The 18,736-nt window shown below is 43.3% G+C and overlaps 1 protein-coding gene across 1 annotated transcript in view; it reads right to left on the reverse strand.

The window, feature by feature from the left end:
• The window catches only part of LOC147434928 (protein DEHYDRATION-INDUCED 19-like), a 30,647-nt gene extending 12,123 nt beyond the window's left edge, over positions 1 to 18,524 (reverse strand). The window contains exons 1-4 of the mRNA XM_086491308.1: positions 18,272 to 18,524; positions 17,550 to 17,692; positions 17,323 to 17,402; positions 16,915 to 17,154 (exon numbers count right to left, since the gene is read on the reverse strand). Coding sequence (XP_086347434.1) covers positions 16,915 to 17,154; positions 17,323 to 17,402; positions 17,550 to 17,692; positions 18,272 to 18,344 — 536 coding nt within the window. The 5' untranslated portion in view covers positions 18,345 to 18,524. The remainder of the gene's footprint in view (positions 1 to 16,914; positions 17,155 to 17,322; positions 17,403 to 17,549; positions 17,693 to 18,271) is intronic.
• Between the last annotated feature and the right edge of the window lie 212 nt (positions 18,525 to 18,736).

Below are 18,736 nucleotides of genomic sequence, written 5' to 3' on the forward strand. Positions count from 1 at the left end.
TTCGTCTTATGGAGAGTGCTATGATCACAAACAAAGAGAGTGGATATTGTGCGTGCAAGTGAATGAGACTGAGAGAAGGAGAGAGAAGAGATACGACACCCGAGAGGTTGTAAAACCCTCCTCCGAAGGCCCCACTCTCGTCGGTGAGAGTGATCTACTTTGATTGCACAAAGGTGTACAATGCGTATGCAATGGACTGTTGCAACTTGGACTATGCCGATGACGACGACGGTGATGACGACGACGACTTTTCGGGACTGTTTCGGTGGCTGAAAATGACTGTTTTGGCTGCGTTTTTATGGCTGAAAATGGGGGATCATCTGCAACCAATCTGGAGGCTGATCTGCTACTTGTCATAGGCTGAAAACTGCGAGAATCCAACCTCTGAATTCTGCGTTTTTGCTATTGCTAAGCTGGCGTTTTTTACAAGGCTGAAAAAACGCTAAATCTGCAAGTGATGCTGGCGTTTTTGTCAAGGCTGAAAAACGTTGGCTGGGATGTATCTGCTGAGGTTGGAAAACGCCAGGCAAGAGGACTTGTAGGCGATGGCTTGCTGGGAGGAAACGCCAAAGGGAAGGAGTGGATGGCCAGGGTCTACTGCTGAGGAGGGTACTGCTGAGGAGGGTACTGCTGAGAAGTTGCCTGTTGAGCTGGAAGCTCCTGCTGCCTCTTCTGCCATTTAGTGCTAACTTGGGTTTGCTTATATATTAACTTAGCAAAATTGCCCTACCTACTTTTGTTGGAAAGTCACTTAAAAATAATAAGTGAAAATAACCAAAAATAGGAAAATAGGCTAAATGCACTGGAAAATTCCCCTAACTGATGCTAATGGATTCTGATGGGAATTCCGATGATCATGTTGTGTGCAATCGGAGGATATGCATCTATGCTAAGTGACTGGGCATGCACGGTCTACGAATAGACTCACAAAAGTGCTAGATCATTGCTAATCTAGACTAACTAGACTGACTGAACCCTGCTGTGGTATAGCTTGTCCACGGACACATAAGATGATTGGGATGTGTCACGTGACATCCCATCCTTTTCAAAGTGAGGTACTGGTACCGAACTGTATGGCGTCGAGGGAGATCGCCAATAGCATCCGGAATCCTGGAAGGGACTCTTCGCCGGCCACTCTGTTGTGTGGGTCGAGCGGTACTTGAACTTCATAAAGGTCTGCAACGCTTGCTTCTTTGGGCCGCGCCGAAAGCGAGACAAAGTCTTCTGTGGCTCCTTCGATGCTTCAACTTCGTCTAGAGTCCTGCTTCTTTCGTCTTTAAGAATCTCCATGGCTGAAAATTCCTGAAACCATCTCCAACACAAAACCATGAACATACCCATTCCATGTAAAGTGAAGGGAAAAAATCTTGTCTTCTCTAAAGACTGTGCATGCAATGTAGATGAACATAGAGATAGAGTGACAACCCGTTCATCAAACACATGCAAACAATGCGTTCGAATCTTTTTCTGTTTGATCGAAATCAATCAACTGTGGCAAATCACAATGGAAATGCCCATGCTTGGTGCTCATACTATCATGTGCTCTTTCGAAAACTGTGTCATGCCAAGGAAGAGACATAGAATGTGACTTCCTGACATACAAACTTTTCAGCTTTTCATGAACAATCCGCATACATTCGTGCTCATCCATGAGAGAAACGTGCTCAACATACAATATGTCATGCCTAGGAAAAGGGATCACATAACGATGCTGACTAAAATACAGGAAACCCTCACGAATGAAACACTCGAACAATGCGTGTGTATCAATCATGCAAACACATAATACTTCCTGTGATGGTTCTTTGGACCAAGGCTCAAGAGCCAAGATCGCTTCTTCGGGATCTATCGAATCGTCTTGCGGGGGATCTGTGGACCTCGATTCGAAAGCCAAGATCGATTCTTGGTGATTGATCGAATCTACAACAAGGTTAGCTTCGCTAGAAAAAGCATCAATTAACACATCATCCTTGTGAACAATCACATTTTGTTCATGCAACTCATCATGCTTGTGGGAAATCACATATTGATCATGCAAATCATCATGCTTGTGAGAAATCACATCTTGATCATGCAAATCATCATGCTTGTCATTGTCATCCAAATCATTATGCAAATCATTGGCATCCAAATCATCATGCTTATCATTGTGCTTCAAATCATCATGCAAGTCATTGTCAATCAAATCATCATTATGCTTCACACAATCATGCAAATCCTGTGGGTCATGCTTTGGAGAAGAAGAGACTGAGAGAGTCTCCTTTCCCCGAATCTCTTGCATCGGTGCCGCCACTGGAGACAAGAGTCGCAAGAACTCTTGCATGTGTCGATCGCATTGTTCTTGTCTTGCCTTTCTTGTTGATTCTCTTTCTACTTCTCTTGCCTTTCTTTCTACTTCTCTTTCTGCTTTTTCTTCTGCGTGTCTACATTTCATTTCTGCCATTCTTTCCTTAAACATCTGCTTGAATTCCTCCATAGGAGTTAGTGCAAACTTTGTCTTAGACGGGGAAGGGTCGGAAAAACCTCCTGGTGGGGAAAATTCTTCTTCGCCTCTCTCATGCTCATCACCTCCAAGCGAAGTATCCATTCCGCTTCGAGTGACGACCATTCTGCAATCGTGGGTTCTTGTGGGTTCTTGGGGGTCTTGGGTTCTTAAGTTCACGAGGAACTTGGGTTCTTGAGGTTCTTGAGTCTTGAGGGTCATGGGTTCTTGAGGTTCTTGAGGTTTTCTTTCGCTTGCAAATCGCGTTGGAGAAGGATCTTCTCTTTACCCGAGTTCTACCCTTTTCTACGAGCACACCCCTTGGCGGCCTTGCGCTCACACCAAGGTTGCTCTTTCCCACCTCACGTCGATTGGCCGGCCGCTACGTGCACGGTCCGCTCTCAATGAGTGAAAAGAGACACAAGGGGAGACTGGACAAGCCCTTCTTTCTTGGGATTCCTGTCACTCTTCAACAAAACACGATTAGGAATCGCCACGCCCAAGTAAACTTGGGTTCGTGCGATCGCAACAAGCAAAAAACATTCTTGTGGTTCTTGTGGTTCTTTCCTTGAGTAATGCAGAACACTTCCAAAGCTCTGATACCAATGTTAGGTGCAGCGGAATGAATGTTGTATTTTCTCAAGATTAGTGATCTTTATTGCTCAAGGTTCCTTTTAGTTCTTAGGGAAGAAGAGAGTCTTCCGTCTTATGGAGAGTGCTATGATCACGAACAAAGAGAGTGGATATTGTGCGTGCAAGTGAATGAGACTGAGAGAAGGAGAGAGAAGAGATACGACACCCGAGAGGTTGTAAAACCCTCCTCCGAAGGCCCCACTCTCGTCGGCGAGAGTGGTCTACTTTGATTGCACAAAGGTGTACAATGCGTATGCAATGGACTGATGCAACTTGGACTATGCCGATGACGACGACGGTGATGACGACAACGACTTTTCGGGACTGTTTCGGTGGCTGAAAATGACTGTTTTGGCTGCGTTTTTATGGCTGAAAATGGGGGATCATCTGCAACCAATCTGGGGGCTGATCTGCTACTTGTCATAGGCTGAAAACTGCGAGAATCCAACTCCTGAATTCTGCGTTTTTTCTACTGCTGAGCTGGCGTTTTGACAAGGCTGGAAAAACGCTGAATCTGCAAGTGATGCTGGCGTTTTTGTCAAGGCTGAAAAACGCTGGCTGGGATGTATCTGCTGAGGTTGGAAAACGCCATGCAAGAGGACTTGTAGGCAATGGCTTGCTGGGAGGAAACGCCAAAGGGAAGGAGTGGATGGCCAGGGTCTACTGCTGAGGAGGGTACTGCTGAGAAGTTGCCTATTGAGCGAGAAGCTCCTGCTGCCTCTTCTGCCATTTAGTGCTAACTTGGGTTTGCTTATATATTAACTTAGCAAAATTGCCCTTCCTACTTTTGCTGGAAAGTCACTTAAAAATAATAAGTGAAAATAACCAAAAATAGAAAAATAGGCTAAATGCACTGGAAAATTCCCCTAACTGATGCTATTGGATTCTGATGGGAATTCCGATGATCATGCTGTGTGCAACCGGAGGATATGCATCTATGCTAAGTGACTGGGCATGCACGGTCTACGAATAGACTCACAAAAGTGCTAGATCATTGCTAATCTAGACTAACTTGACTGACTGAACCCTGCTGTGGTATAGCTTGTCCACGGACACATAGGATTGGGATGTGTCACGTGACATGAGAATACAACGCTTGTCAACCAAGTGCATTTGATACGAAAACTTGTTGGCATACAACTAGATGAGTCCAAGAGCGCTGCAGAGCACTTGTCGTTGTTTACAGGTACTTTGTCGTAGTTACAGGATTCAGATTTGCCTCCTTTTGATGATAAGCTAAAAGCTATCTTCTTGCTTATGACCTTACCTGATTCATGGGAAATATTGGTGGTTTCATTGTCGAATAACCCCAATTTGACCTTTGATGGTGTTAGGGGTTCTATCTTGAATAAAGAAATCAGAAGGAAAGCAGGTGGAGAGAGAGGCAGCTCTGTCAACATGGTTAGAGGCAAGACAGAGAAGAAGAATGTCTATGCACATACGAGTAAGAGTAAGAGTAAAGAAAGGGGAAATGCCAACAAAAGGCAAGGGTGATGTGACTTGCTATCAATGTGGCAGGAAAGGTCACAAGAAACCCGATTGCAGGTACTACAAAGCCGAGTTAGGACGGAAAAAGAATGGCGGAGACAAAAAGAAAGAGAAGAAGGAATTCAAGACAGATGCACAACACAGCATTCACAGGACATGCAGATCACAAAGAGTGATCTTATTGATGCTTTGTTGACTGTCAATGATGCATTATCCCAGACTTGGATAGTTGATTCCGGTGCTTCATTTCATGTGACTCCTATCAAGGAGTGTTTCTCTACTTTTGATGCAAGCAAGCATGGCCATGTATAGCTTGGAAACAATCATGCATGTTCCATTGAGGGTATTGGCACTGTACATCTCTCCATAGATGGCACAAATGAGCTTGTCTTGCATGATGTTAGATATGTGCCAGGAGTCGAGAAGAGTCTGCTTTCTGTTGGTCAGATGGATATGCATGGTTACAGCATCTTGTTTGAGAGAGGATCATGGAAAATGACTAAAGGCTCAAGGCTAATTGTAAAGGGCACAAAGAAAGGGACACTTTACTGCATGCATGGAAAGGCTGTGTTGGGCAAGTTTATTGCATTAGCTGAAATTAACTCTCACATAGAGTTATGACACAAGAGGCTTGGCCATATAAACCAAAAGGGCCTTTCTAAGCTTTGTACTTTGAACAAGCTTGATGCTGAAGGCACAAAGCTTTACTTTTGTAATGAATGTCAATATGGCAAGCAAGTAAAGCGTTCTTATTACTCCGGTGTCTCTCGTAAATCTTGTGTGCTTGATCTTGTACATTCTGATGTATGTAGCATGCCTACTAAGTCTATGGGAGGTGCATGCTATTTTGTCTCCTTTGTTGATGATCATTCTAGAAAAATTTGGGTTTATTTGCTTAAATCTAAGGATGAAGCCTTTGCTGCGTTTAAGAAATTTCATGCATTTATGACCACCCAAACAGGCAGAAAGCTAAAATGCTTGCGTATGGACAATGGGGGGAGTTCACAAGTGCTGAATTTTACAAATTTTGTGAAAATTTGGGCATTAAGAGGGAGCTTACTGTGCCATACAACCCCTCTTCTAATGGTGTGGCTGAAAGATTCAATAGGACACTTTGTGAGAGGGTGAGATGCATGCTGTCCACAGCTAATCTCTCTCATGGATTTTGGGAAGAAGCTTTGAAAATTGCAGTGCATATATGCAATCGATCCCCTCACATGTCTTTGAAAGGTGACACCCCTGAAGAGGTTTGGTCTAGCAAGCCTGCTTCATATTATCACTTACGCATTTTTGGTTGCGAAGCTTTTGTGCATATTTGACCTGAGTTGAGGAGCAAACTAGATGCCAAGTCCATTAAAGGCCTTTTCATAAGATATGGTGAAGAAGACAAAATGGGTTACAAGATTTGGTTACCTCAACTCAAAAGGGTTGTACGTAGCCGAGATGTTGCTTTTAATGAGGCAAGACTGCTTCAAAACAATTGTGCCTCAAAGCATGACCATAGAAGGGTCAAATTTCAGCATGACCAGCCACCTGTTAGACCTATTATTGACCCTCAGGATGCACCACATATGGCTGAAAATGTAGATGATCCAGTGGTGTTTGAGCCAGAAGATGTTGGGCAGCAAATTGAGGCTACTGAAGGGCATTTGCAGCCATGAAACAATGCTGAAAATGGTGCTGAAAATGATGTACAACAGACCATTGTTGATGATTTTATCATTCCACCTAATGTAGACCCATTACCGGATAATGTGGATCATTGGGTGAGGCAATCTACTCGTCCAAGACGGACTGTGAGTAGACATTATGTTGACAAATGAGGGAGAGCCTCTTACGTATAAAGAGGCAAAGACATGTGAGCACAGCGACAAGTGGGAGCTTGCTATGCAGGAAGAGATTAAAGCTTTGCATGCTAATCATACTTGGGATTTGGTGGAATTGCCCAAAGGAAGGAAGGCTATTCCTAACAAATGGGTGTATAAAATCAAGACAGTTGATGCAAAACCCAAGTATAAGGCAAGGCTGGTTGCAAAGGGATATGTTCAAAACAAGGGCATAGACTTTCAGGAAGTGTTCTCTCTTGTAGTGAAGATGACCACTTTGCGTGCATTGTTTGCCTTAGTGGCTGCCCTTGATTTGGAAATGGACCAAATGGATGTACATACCGCTTTCTTGCACGGTGATGTGGAGGAAGAGCTTTACATGAAGCAACCCGAGGGTTTTGTTATTCCTGGCAAGGAACATTTGGTATGTATGCTCAATAGAAGCTTGTATGGACAATGGTACAAGAAGTTTGACCGCTTCATGCTCAAACATGGTTACAAAAGAAGCCATGCAGACCATTGTTTGTATACCAAACGTGATGAGGATGACAGCCCTATCATTCTTGTGCTCTATGTGGATGATATGTTGATAGTTGCAAAGAAAAGAAGCACTGTTGATGCTCTTAAAGGGCAGCTGAAATCGGCATTTTTGATGAAAGACCTTGGGGCAGCTGAACATATACTTGGAGTAAGGGTTAGAAGGCAAAGGGACCAGCGCATATTGTATTTGTCGCAAGAAAAGTACATTGAAAAGGTACTGGACAGATTTAACATGGCTGAAGCAAAGCCTCTTGGCGTGCCATTACAGCCATATGTCAAAATCTCCAAGGATGATTGCCCCAAGTCAAAAGAAGAAGCCAATGACATGCAAAGTGTGCCTTACGCTTCAGCTTGTGGTTCACTTATGTATGCTATGGCTGCTACTAGGCCTAACATAGCCCATGCAGTGGGAGTTGTGAGCCGGTTTATGGCCAATCCAGGCAGGTTGCATTGGGATGCAGTGAAGTCCATTATGAGGTACTTGAAAAGGACTAAAAACAAATGCCTCTGCTGCTATGGTAAAGGACCATTGGAGTTGAAGGGATTTTGTGACTTTGACATGGCTGGTGATGTGGATACACGGAAATCCACAAGTGGCTATGTGTTTACTCTTGCAAGAGGTGTTGTTTCATGGTGTTCTAGATTGCAAAAGATCGTTCCATTGTCTACTACAGAGGCTGAATATATTTTAGCCACTGAGGCTTCCAAAGAAGCCATTTGGTTAGCACGTCTATACAGTGATTTTGGTTTGCCTAACACGGCACCTATGCTTGGTTGTGATAGCCAGAGTGCCATATGTCTGGCAAAGAATGCCATGTTTCATGCATGCACAGGATATTGATGTGCGGTATCACTTCATTCGAGAAGTGCTTGAGGATGGCCTTATCACATTGATTAAGGTCCATACATCACAAAATCCTGCAGATGCTCTCACTAAGTGCTTACCCAAAGCACAACATCAGCTATGTATACAGATGGTGGGAGTCACGTAGCTTGAAGGCGCCATTTATGCCTTTAAGTGGGAGGTTGTTGGGTTAAAGGCCCAAATGACCCCTTTAATGTATATTTTAAAGGTTACTAGAAATGGCCAAGTTCACATTGAACTTGGCCACTAACTTAAAATTGGTCCTATACTTTTAATAAAGGGAATGAGAGCCCAAACTTACACACTCTCAACATTCCCCTTCAAGAAATCGTGCGCTCTCTCTCTCTCTCTCTCTCTCTCTCTCTCTCTCTCTCTCTCTCTCTCTCTCTCTCTCTCTCTCTCTCTCTCTCTCTCTCTCTCCTACTTCGTTCCCTAGCACTTCACCTCTGCAGAACAACGCCTTCTCTCCAAGCCTCAAGCCCTGCACTTCTCCTCGTGCTCTATCACTTGCACACACTGCTGCGCACTCATCAACATCTCCGCAAAGTGCCCCAAAAAGGCACAGCAAGAACAGACTGAAGACAGGCGAGAGAGTTCTAGAGCAGCAGAGGAATGTGGCAGAAAAGGCAGATGAAAACAGAACTCGTACCACATTGCGTGGGGCCCGAACCGAATCAGATGAACGAAAGTACAAAACTTTGCCGCACTTAGGGCAAAGTTAAAGATCAGGAAGCCCTCATTTTCTTTGATGGAGTAGCCAAAGTGATATTGGTTGGCTTTATAAAAATTCTTCTTCTTTGCATAAAAGTTGCCATCGTCAGAGTCTGAACTGTCTATAGACGAGTCCTCTGTAGAACTGTCACTCACTGGGCGAGATTTAGACTTCTTTGCCTTTTTCTTGCCCTTTCCGAAGCGTTGTTTCTTGCTTCGCTTTTTGCCTTTTCAGTCTTCTTCGCTCGAGTTAGAAGAGCTAGAAGAACTGTCAAAAGAAGAAGAAGAAGTAGAATTGGGTACTCCTTCAAATCGAAAACGCTTCTTCTGTTTCTTTGCCTTTTCAAATGTCGACTGATGACCCAAATAACCCGGGAAGTCAGTGTCTTTCTTCTGCTTTTTGTCGTGCTTTTTAGCTTCAATCTGCGCGTCAAAAAGCTGTGAATCTGTGCATCAACCACCTCTTCTAATTCCTTCTCTGAATATTTCTTGTAAGCAGAAGGCTTCTTGAGAGCGGGTTTCGGGGGTGGTTCTGTGGTTTTCTGCCACTGCTCGTGCACTTTCTGAAAAGAAGTCTCGCTCATATATTTTGCAAATTTTGGGTCCTTCGCAAAATTGAGCATCATCTTTGTTGCATCGTTGATCAATTGACGACGCTCCATCTCTCGTCGCTCCACCTGAGTAGGCCGAGGCGGGCCATACTCCTTGCCGGATTCTTCATTGTGATCCCTTACCGCATCTCCGGATGCAGAGGGAGTCGAGAGGGAGTCGACTGATCCTTGCGTGAAGCCATAGGTGTCGTGGAAAAACAATTGGGATCGGATTTCTTGTAGAAGAGAAATCGGTCGTGCTCTGATACCACTGTAACAGACTTGGACACTCCCAAGTCAAGAATCTACCGCGACAGCACCAAATAACCACTTCAAAACAGTTCACAATTGATTTACACTGGCCTGGCGGAGTTCCATGCCTAGAGGTATTGGCCCCAAAGATTGGCGCCCCTTTCGGTATTTCTTTTTGTATTAATCTGAGTTCAAAATACAAGAGTGCTTGGGTCTCACTCTCAGACTCTGCGTCCAAATGCTCCGCAGAGCGGGAGCCCAAACCACTTATTTATTTGTTTACAAGGGATGCCAAAAGCAGAGCCCCAAAAGCTTAAAATCAAAAGCCTTAAAACAAAGCAAAGGCTCTTACTCTCACAAGCTCTCTCTTGAGCCAATAGAGAATAAAGCAAAAGATTCTCTCTCCCTCATCCTTTGCGTAGGAAAAAAGCAGCATCCAAAAATTGCCAAGAAAAAGCAAATCTGCCGCAAGCTTTCAGCCTCCGCAATTCCCGCCGCAATTTGCGTGCGTCCGTATTGCTGCCACGTGTCATGCCCAACATTAGGGTTAGGGTTTCTGGCAAAATTTAGGGTTTCAACAGTTAGGGTTTTTGAAATTAGGGTTTTTGCAAATTAGGGTTTCTAGCAAAAATTAGGGTTTCAATCGGGTAGCCACGTCATCACTTTGTGACAGCTGATTCGCAAAGTACAACAGTCGGGGAGCACCTCCTCTGCAATCTGGGCACTGAAGAGTGCGAAAGAGGGCCCCCAAAAGGCCCAGAGCCTAAAAGCATCAAATATGAAAAGTTGACCCCAAAAAAACACTTTCCTAAAATTTTCGGATTTTCCTAAAAACCATCCCACGAATCGCGGAACGTTCATACAAGTGCCATGTCATCATATTTTGTTGTGCAAAGTCTTTTGAGTGTGTTTTGCTTTATTTTTAATGCCTTTATGTCACTTGGGCCCCATCGGACGAGAACCCGTAAGTTGGTGGGAACTATTCTTTAAAATTAGGCCACTCGGCAAGACTTTGTCAGACTGTAAAACTTCTTCTTCTTCAATTGCTGCTTCTTCTTAGGGTTTTGGCCCCTTGTCCGGGATCTAAAGGTTGGCTTTGTTCTTCAGCAGTTTGTGACATCCCCCCTTCTTATGCAAGTTACAAGACATTGAAACACAAAGCCGCCGATGAACACTCCCCCGCAAAACTTTGGGCAAAAATTTTCTTGAAAGCTTGCCAAGTCCTTCGAATGTGCGGCTTGGTAGCTATAGACATCAACATTTACATGGCACTGCTTTTGAGAAAAACAGTGACTCGAAACAAATCTTCGATCCTTCTCTTGTAAGTGACCTTTTTGGCTTATGCCATGTAAGACATGAGCGATGCAGATGGGAGCACGCCCGATGCGCGATGAAGTAAGGGTGGGAGTGCCTAATAAGTCATGGGTCGTGACCCAAAGATACTTCAAATAAAATTCCAGTAGTCTCTGGTTTGCTCTGTCGTCTCTTTTGTAGGACCAGTATGCTTTCAGAAAAGCATACGTCTGATGCTCTGATACCACTGCTGCTGCTTCTTAGGGTTTTGGCCCCTTGGCTAGGATCTGAAGGTTGGCTTCGTTCTTCAGTGGCTTGATACGTCAGCAATTTGTGACATCCCCCGTTCTTCAAAGAAAGTAATCGTCCATGATTACAACATATCTGCAAAAGAACTCAAGTTAGCTCAAACATTTCCGAGGGTCATTCCCAGTTTGCTCTTTTTTTTTTGTTAAGGAGTTGGCTTCTCCTTTCATCCAGATCGGAATTCTTGATATTCCAGCATAGTAAAATTAGCCATCACACCTAGATCGCACTGATCTTCCACGGGTGTCTTGATGCACTAAAATTACTTACCAAGGCAATCTCATCCAATTAGAAAATTCAGTAATTGGCTCATCACAATGCAACACAAATGCTCACATATGCATGTTACAAGACATAGAAACATAGGGCCGCCGATGAACACTCCCCCCGCAAAACTTCGGGCAAAAATTTTCTTGAAAGCTTGCCAAGTCTTTCGAACGTGCGGCTTGGTAGCTATAGACATCAACAATTGCATGGCACTGCTTTTGAGAAAAACAATGACTCCAAACAAATCTTGGATCCTTCTCTTGCAAGTGATCTTTTTGGCTTATGCCATGTAAGACACGAGCGATGAAGACGGGAGCGCGCCCGATGCGCGATGAAGCAAGGGTGGGAGTGCCTAATAAGTCCGGGGTCGAGACCCAAAGATACTTCAAATAAAATTCCAATAGTCTCTGGTTTGCTCTGTCTACTCTTTTGTAGGACCAATATGCTTTCAGAAAAGCACACGTCTGATGCTCTGAAACCACTGACACAAGACGGCCACCACGTGCCAATAGAAAAGAATAGACTGAACAGACTTTTAGCACTTCAATAACAACCGAACTAAAAGAGAGAGAGAGAGAGAGAGAGAGAGAGAGCACGACACGAGACGAGTGGCGAAGTTCCACCCCAAGAGAGCATTGGCCCCAAACGTTGGCGCCCTTGTATTTCTTTATTATTGCTGATTCGCAAAGTACAACAGTTAAGGAGCACCTCCTCTGCAATCTGTGCATTGAAGAGTGCCAGAGAGGGCCCCCAAGGCTCATATTTGAAGGCCCAAAGCCTAAAAGCATCAAATATGAAAAGCTGGCCCCAAAAAAACACTTTCCTAAAATTTCAGGATTTTCCTAAAAATCCGTCGCAAATTGCGGAACGTCCACACAAGTGCCACGTCATCATATTTTGTTGTGCAAAGTCTTCTAAGTGTGTTCTGCTTTATTTTTTGATGCCTTTATGTCACTTGGGCCCCATCGGACGAAAACCCGTATGTTGGTGGGAACTCTTCTTTAAAAATAGGCCACTCATCAACTTTGTAAGTCTGTAAAACTTCTTCTTCTTCTTCTTCTTCTGCTGTTTCTTCTTAGGGTTTTGGCCCCTTGGCCGGGATCTGAAGGTTGGCTCCGTTCTTCAGTGGCTTGACACGTCAGCAGTTTGTGACATTCAGTCTATTCTTCAGTGGCTTGATATGTCAGCAATTTGTGACAGGGAAGGACAGCAAAGCGGTTGCTGGTGTAATGGAGTCTACACTGGCAAGGTCTCCCGCCTTATAGTCACATGTATACCAATGCAGCCACCAGCTTCAGCGAGAGAGAGGCTTGTGAATGGCAGAGGGGGGCAAGCAGTGCTTCGTATAATTAATTTGGACCCTTGTGTTGGAGTTCAAGTTATCGGTGTTTTAACCGGTAGGTCAGAGTTCAAGACACATGCATCTGGCAGGGAACCAATCAGACGTATCTAAAACACTATGGATGAGTGCACCAATCCATTGTTGTTGTTGGATCATGGACAGGATGTGTTCCACAGTTTATTATCTTAAGAGTATTATTTTTTGGACATGATGTGTTCACAGTTCACGAATGGGATTCTTGGGCGTAGTAGGGTCTACAGTTCAAATTTTCTAACAAGGCAACCGATGCTCAAGATGGCATTCTTCTAAAGTACAAAGTTGAGGGTAGCAAAACCGAGGTGTATCCAGTAGTCCAAGGCCTTCTACTAGGGTGTCCATGGTAGCTTCTTCATCGACTTGGTCTCACTATTGATGTCCACTATGAGCTGCAGAGAGGGTGTAAAGAGTTTTGTCATCTCAAGTGAACTGCCAATGTAACCCATTATTTATTTTGGCTATTAGGTATTTATTTTACTTATTTGTCAAAGTCTAGGTAGGGCAATTTAGTGAGGTTCCTATGTATTATATAAGCAACCCCTTGCCTTCATTGTATTACACATTCAATTATTCATTGCCAAGGTTGAGTGGTTGAAGAGAGTCTCTCTCTCTCTCTCTCCCCCCCCCCCCCCCCCCGGCCTCTATGCTTCCGCATTGTCGACTTTGACACTTGATTCCATAGGAGGGAACCATTTATTTCTAGCTTCTTCTTCACAGAGAAGTGTTTAAACAGCAGTAAAATCTTCTTCAACTTTTCTCGAGTAGGTTTCTACGGCTGTGTTTTCTTGAAGGAGATGGATTGGCAAATTTGTTGTGTCTTTTGCAAATGCAAGTCTCTCTTCGAATTGTGGACGGAGCTACCTATCCATTGGGTAGCAGGTTGATGATTCGGTTGCACTTTTGTACCAGATTGCAGATTATGGGATCTCTTTCCTTCTTGAAGTAAAGGATGCTCTTTGGTTTTCCTTGTCCATCTGAGGATGGAAGTTATTGTTCCGCCTTCAGTTGACCCTTGTTCATCCAGTATGCATCAGTTTAGGTTGCAAACTTCGGGGATACTTCTATTTCTAGAATCACTTCGTGTTTGATCATCCGACTTCTTTGGATGAGGTTTAGAGCTGGAGCATGTGGTGTCAGATACTTGGCTGATAATGACAATAGTTAGAGAAGGTTTTGTTGGAGTGTGGACGTCTCCTATCTCCATGTTCTCTCCTTCTCGGTAGTATGGCCCTACCGATTTGGTCATTCCTTTGACCTTTTGCAAGCTTGTCAGTACCAATTGTGAGACAAGTTTACAATCTCTTGTGAGCCTGTCAGTACCAATTGTTGGACATGTTTGCAACCTTTTATGGGTGGTTTCTTGTTGTTCAAGAGAAAATTTGTCGAGATCCTTTGGAAGACAGGTTTTGCACTTAGAGCCGGTAGCTAGTGGGGACATCTAGTTCCTACTCCCGCAGTCAGTAACAATTGGATGCTTCTTCCATATATCCCTTTGGAGAGCTCCAACCTTGGGAGCCATCAATCGATGCAAACCTGGCCACGTCTAGCAAGTATAGCAGGTTCTTCCCTTGCACTTTTTTGCCCACCTTTGTGGCATGTTACAAATTAATCATCAGCCCCAACGTTCTTCACAAACTTGTTCCCCGAGCCAGTTCCTTTACTCTTCCATTGAGTATTGATATCATGTTGTGTATTGGATATTGATTGCACACTTTAGTTGTGGGTACCTTCTCTTCACCACAAGTGGAAAGGACAGTTTTGGTGAAAATTTTAAGTTACAACAGTGGGAGTATATGTGCTCTTCTGAGTCTGTATTCTAAACCTCAACGACTTCTTTGGCAAACATGATCCTCACTTGACGACCTTTCAGGTCTTCCTAATTCTTAGCAATCCAAGTTTACTGATGATGTGATTCTCTCTGGGTCTCGAGTTACTTGAGATTCAGGTTTTGCTATTCAGTTACAAAGGAAGCAGCTTTACTCCAAGTTGTCTCAAATTTGTTTCCGGTGGTACTTATTCTCTTTTCCCAGGATTGAACGGGAAGGGGGCTTCCTATCTTGGAAAAAGTTCTCGGCTTTAGCTCTGGAGCTTTCAGTGACTATGTTTGCTTTGTTCCAACGTGGGGTTGAGTCCGTTGTTATATCAGAGCGTACTTTTGAGGATACTTCTCTTTCAAAGAGGACTTCCAAGTTATTATCTTAGTGGACTACCGATGCTTCATTCAACGGAATACCATGCACGGTGTATTCCCGTTCTTCGTTTCCTTGCCCAGTTCTTGGGGTACACAGTGCAATTAATATCTTGTAGATGTTTAGCGCATAGTGCAATTAGTATCTTGCACATGTTTTCTTGAGCCATTTCAGTGGTTGCTTCATCTTTTAGATTTATGGTGTGACGGTTGCTCTTCCCGGTGCATCCGTGCAGTAGTTCCTATGTTTTTGTCTTCAAGATCCCTGGATAGTGGTCACACCTACTTCCCTTATCCTTAGATTGGCATGTTTCGTATAGGTGGATTGTAACAAACTTGGACACTCCAAGTCAAGAATCAACCACGACGGCACCAAATAACCACTTCAAAACAATTCACAGATCACAATAGATTTGCACTGGCCCGGCGGAGTTCCGTGCCTAGAGATATTGGCCCCAAAGACTGGCGCCCCTTTCGGTATTTCTTTTTATATTAATCAATCATCAAAGTACAAGAGAGCGGTAGGGTTTCACTCTCAGACTCTGCGTCCAGATGCTCTGAGAAGTGAGGCCCTCACCACTAATTTAAAGGTTACAAGGGATGCCCAAAAGCAGAGCCCCAAAAGCTTTTAAAATCAAAAGCATCAGTTCTCTCTCTCTCTTAGAGAGTCTTTTCTTTTTTTTTTTTTTTGGAAAATGATGAGCGACGCGAATTTTGCTTTTGCTTTTTTTTATAAAAAAAAAAAAGAAAAGACTCTCTAAGAGAGAGAGAGAACTGATGCTTTTGATTTTAAAAGCTTTTGGGGCTCTGCTTTTGGGCATCCCTTGTAACCTTTAAATTAGTGGTGAGGGCCTCACTTCTCAGAGCATCTGGACGCAGAGTCTGAGAGTGAAACCCTACCGCTCTCTTGTACTTTGATGATTGATTAATATAAAAAGAAATACCGAAAGGGGCGCCAGTCTTTGGGGCCAATATCTCTAGGCACGGAACTCCGCCGGGTCAGTGCAAATCTATTGTGATCTGTGAATTGTTTTGAAGTGGTTATTTGGTGCTGTCGCGGTTGATTCTTGACTTGGAGTGTCCAAGTTTGTTACATGGATAGTGGTCCTTCTTGGACTAGTAACCAATTACAGTTAGCTCGAGCATTATTTTCGACATGATTGACAGTCTATTTGGTGGCTTTCTACAGCACCTTGTTCATCTCTTCAAGAGCTTGGGAGCAAGGTCTCTTGATCTTGCAATATTAGCTACGGTCTCAGTATTGACGTGTATTCCTTTTTGCTCGATGTTTGTTCCCGATTCACTTTGCGAGTGGGTGATATCCACTCGAGATGTGTTCGAGACAGATGAAGATCGATAGCAGTTTCACTCTCGCTTCTGATGAAGTTCCTACAGATACAATTTGCAGTTTATCATTGTATATAGTGGTTGGTGCAATTCTTTGGTTCTTCATAATCGGACAGTTGATTTCTCAATAGCTTTGGTTGTCCCATTCTTTGGACTTCCCGTAGCATCGTGGAGATTCTGACATGTGATGTGCTATATGACAGGAGGTGCAAGTTAAAATATTGCATCACCTCTACCATCATTAAAGCCTAGTTGTGGGTGTGGAACAAGGTATCAATATTATTTTCACTCTCACACAAAAGTGCACATGTCATAACACAACAACCAAAAAACAAAACAATGTTAAAACAAGATACCATTGCTCATAATATTATGTAATGCTCATTCTCTTGAGTCTTGACTCTTTACATTATAGTATTGTAAATTGTAATTTGTACAAATGTCAAGTTTCTTTAAGTGTAAAGTTTAAACCACAGGGCCTAGGCCTTAGACTTAAGAATTATTTGTTTTTTAATTTTGAACGTACATAGCATTGTCGTACATCTTATATTTTTTTAGTTCGTTTAATACCGCACATCTTCGTACATGTACAAAACGTACGGGACCGTCCAAGGCCACTATGGTTCATATGTAGCATTTTGAAGCATAAAAAAAAACAAAGCTCATGAATGATAAATATCAATTAAGATAGTCAAGATAAGTTCAAACATAAAAAAAAAAAATTATGTGGTTACAAAATGAGCGAAACCTGTTTGACTGATGCGTTGTGCACTCTTTGTCCATTAAACTAGTTGCCGCTGGCTTACAAACTTCTCCACCTTCTGATGGTTGAAGACCAAAGAGGATATTTGCTAAAGAATCTGTGCCAAGATGGGAATAATTATTACCACTTGCATGGACCTGAAGAGTGGCTACTCCCCGTTCCTTGACAATTGAAGAAAAGGTCGAACCAACCGATGTGACTGCCATGCGAAACCTCCTACGCTGCATGTGCTCGAGAAATGGCTTAAAGAAACCAACACACTTTTGTGTATTTTCGTTTTTTTGAACTTCAGCTATTGGGGTTCACTAAGTTGCTGATGGAATTGAAACTTTGTATGAAAAACACAAAAGAATGTGCAATGAGGGACAAAACATTGTATAGAACTCCAAGGATATCTTAAAAAGATGCCCATGTTGTAATGTGATATGGCCAACCATGTCCTTCTTCACTTTTGTGGAACAAACAGGGCAAACCTGCATAGAGAAATTAAAAAAGATTAGAGCTCTTACACAACCTGTACTTCAACACAAAGACAAGGACGAAAAAGCAGATGCCGTAAGCCCTCAGCCTGCTAACCAAAGTAAAAAAAACATGATTTAATGTTTGTTCATCAAGATTACCGCAGCTTTTGGCTCGAAGCAATGCTCCTCTTCAATGTGCGAACAAAGGGAACCAATGTCAAACGAGCCAGAGCAGAAAGGGCAGTTAAACTCGACTTGCATGTCTCCATGGGCCTCTAGATCATCATGGCTGAGAGTCCGATCTAAATTCATGAACAACACTAGTGTATTATATCAAGCACGCAAATGGTGGTACTCAACTAAGTTTGCTACTGGCTGCTAAAATCCCTGGTGAAAACCCCCATGTCAAAAGCCTTTGAGAGAAACTCCTACTAGATGAAAACCATTTAATAGCAGTATATTGGCAGTTAAAACATATCATGAGGACAAAAGCCATGAGAAGTCCTACCTCCTTTCTCTGCTTGTTGTGCACGCAAAACAAGACCACAGTATCCTTCTCTCTCCATTACCCTAGACACCATCCCTCATTACACTCACACACAATCATGCCGCTTGAAACCATGATCATACACAAAAAGACAAACCCATACGAGAAATTCAACTCTTGAGCCTCCATCAATATAAAGAACACTGTAGAACAGCCCCAGAAGCAGGCATTTGATTTCTCTCATTAAACTTCTCTACAATTTACATTCAGAAATATGCAAAAAAGACGGACTTCTGGACTTCACCCTGGTACAGGGAAAGACACCCCATTCACGTCGCAAGAAAACTCTCATAACCCTGGTTGATCAATGGAGCATTAATCGAAGAAAGAGTACCCAAGCGGTAAGGCTGAAGAGCGATGCGTCTTTTTGTCGCGGACAGCAAGGAAGCCCACAATTCACTGTCCATTCCTTCTAAACAGAGCCCTAAACGCTGCTAGGCAGACGTTCGACAGAAGGTTTCCCTGGCTATGGCGTATATGCACGCGGAGGGTGATTTCAAAAAGTAGTCAACAGATATATGTGCACCTTCTGGTATGTACTCCCAAATGCTTTTTTTGGCCTGCCCAAAAGGGCAGAGCTTTTGGTGCTAAATGCTTTCGTTGGTGAATGATACAGGAACCCCTCATGCACACAGAATGAGTGTGTAAAGAATTACGACAGGTGGTGGTCATGCAAAGCATAGTTATCACTTACTATGCCTCAATCATGGTGACATGCAAAAAGGCTATAGGCATAGTAGAACTATGCACAACATTTCTAGACCCTACAATGAGTTGTTGATTGCGAATTTATAAAAGC

Source organism: Adiantum capillus-veneris, chromosome 19, assembly GCF_014529385.1.
Source record: "Adiantum capillus-veneris isolate H3 chromosome 19, ASM1452938v2, whole genome shotgun sequence".
In the NCBI taxonomy this organism is placed as follows: Eukaryota; Viridiplantae; Streptophyta; class Polypodiopsida; order Polypodiales; family Pteridaceae; genus Adiantum; species Adiantum capillus-veneris.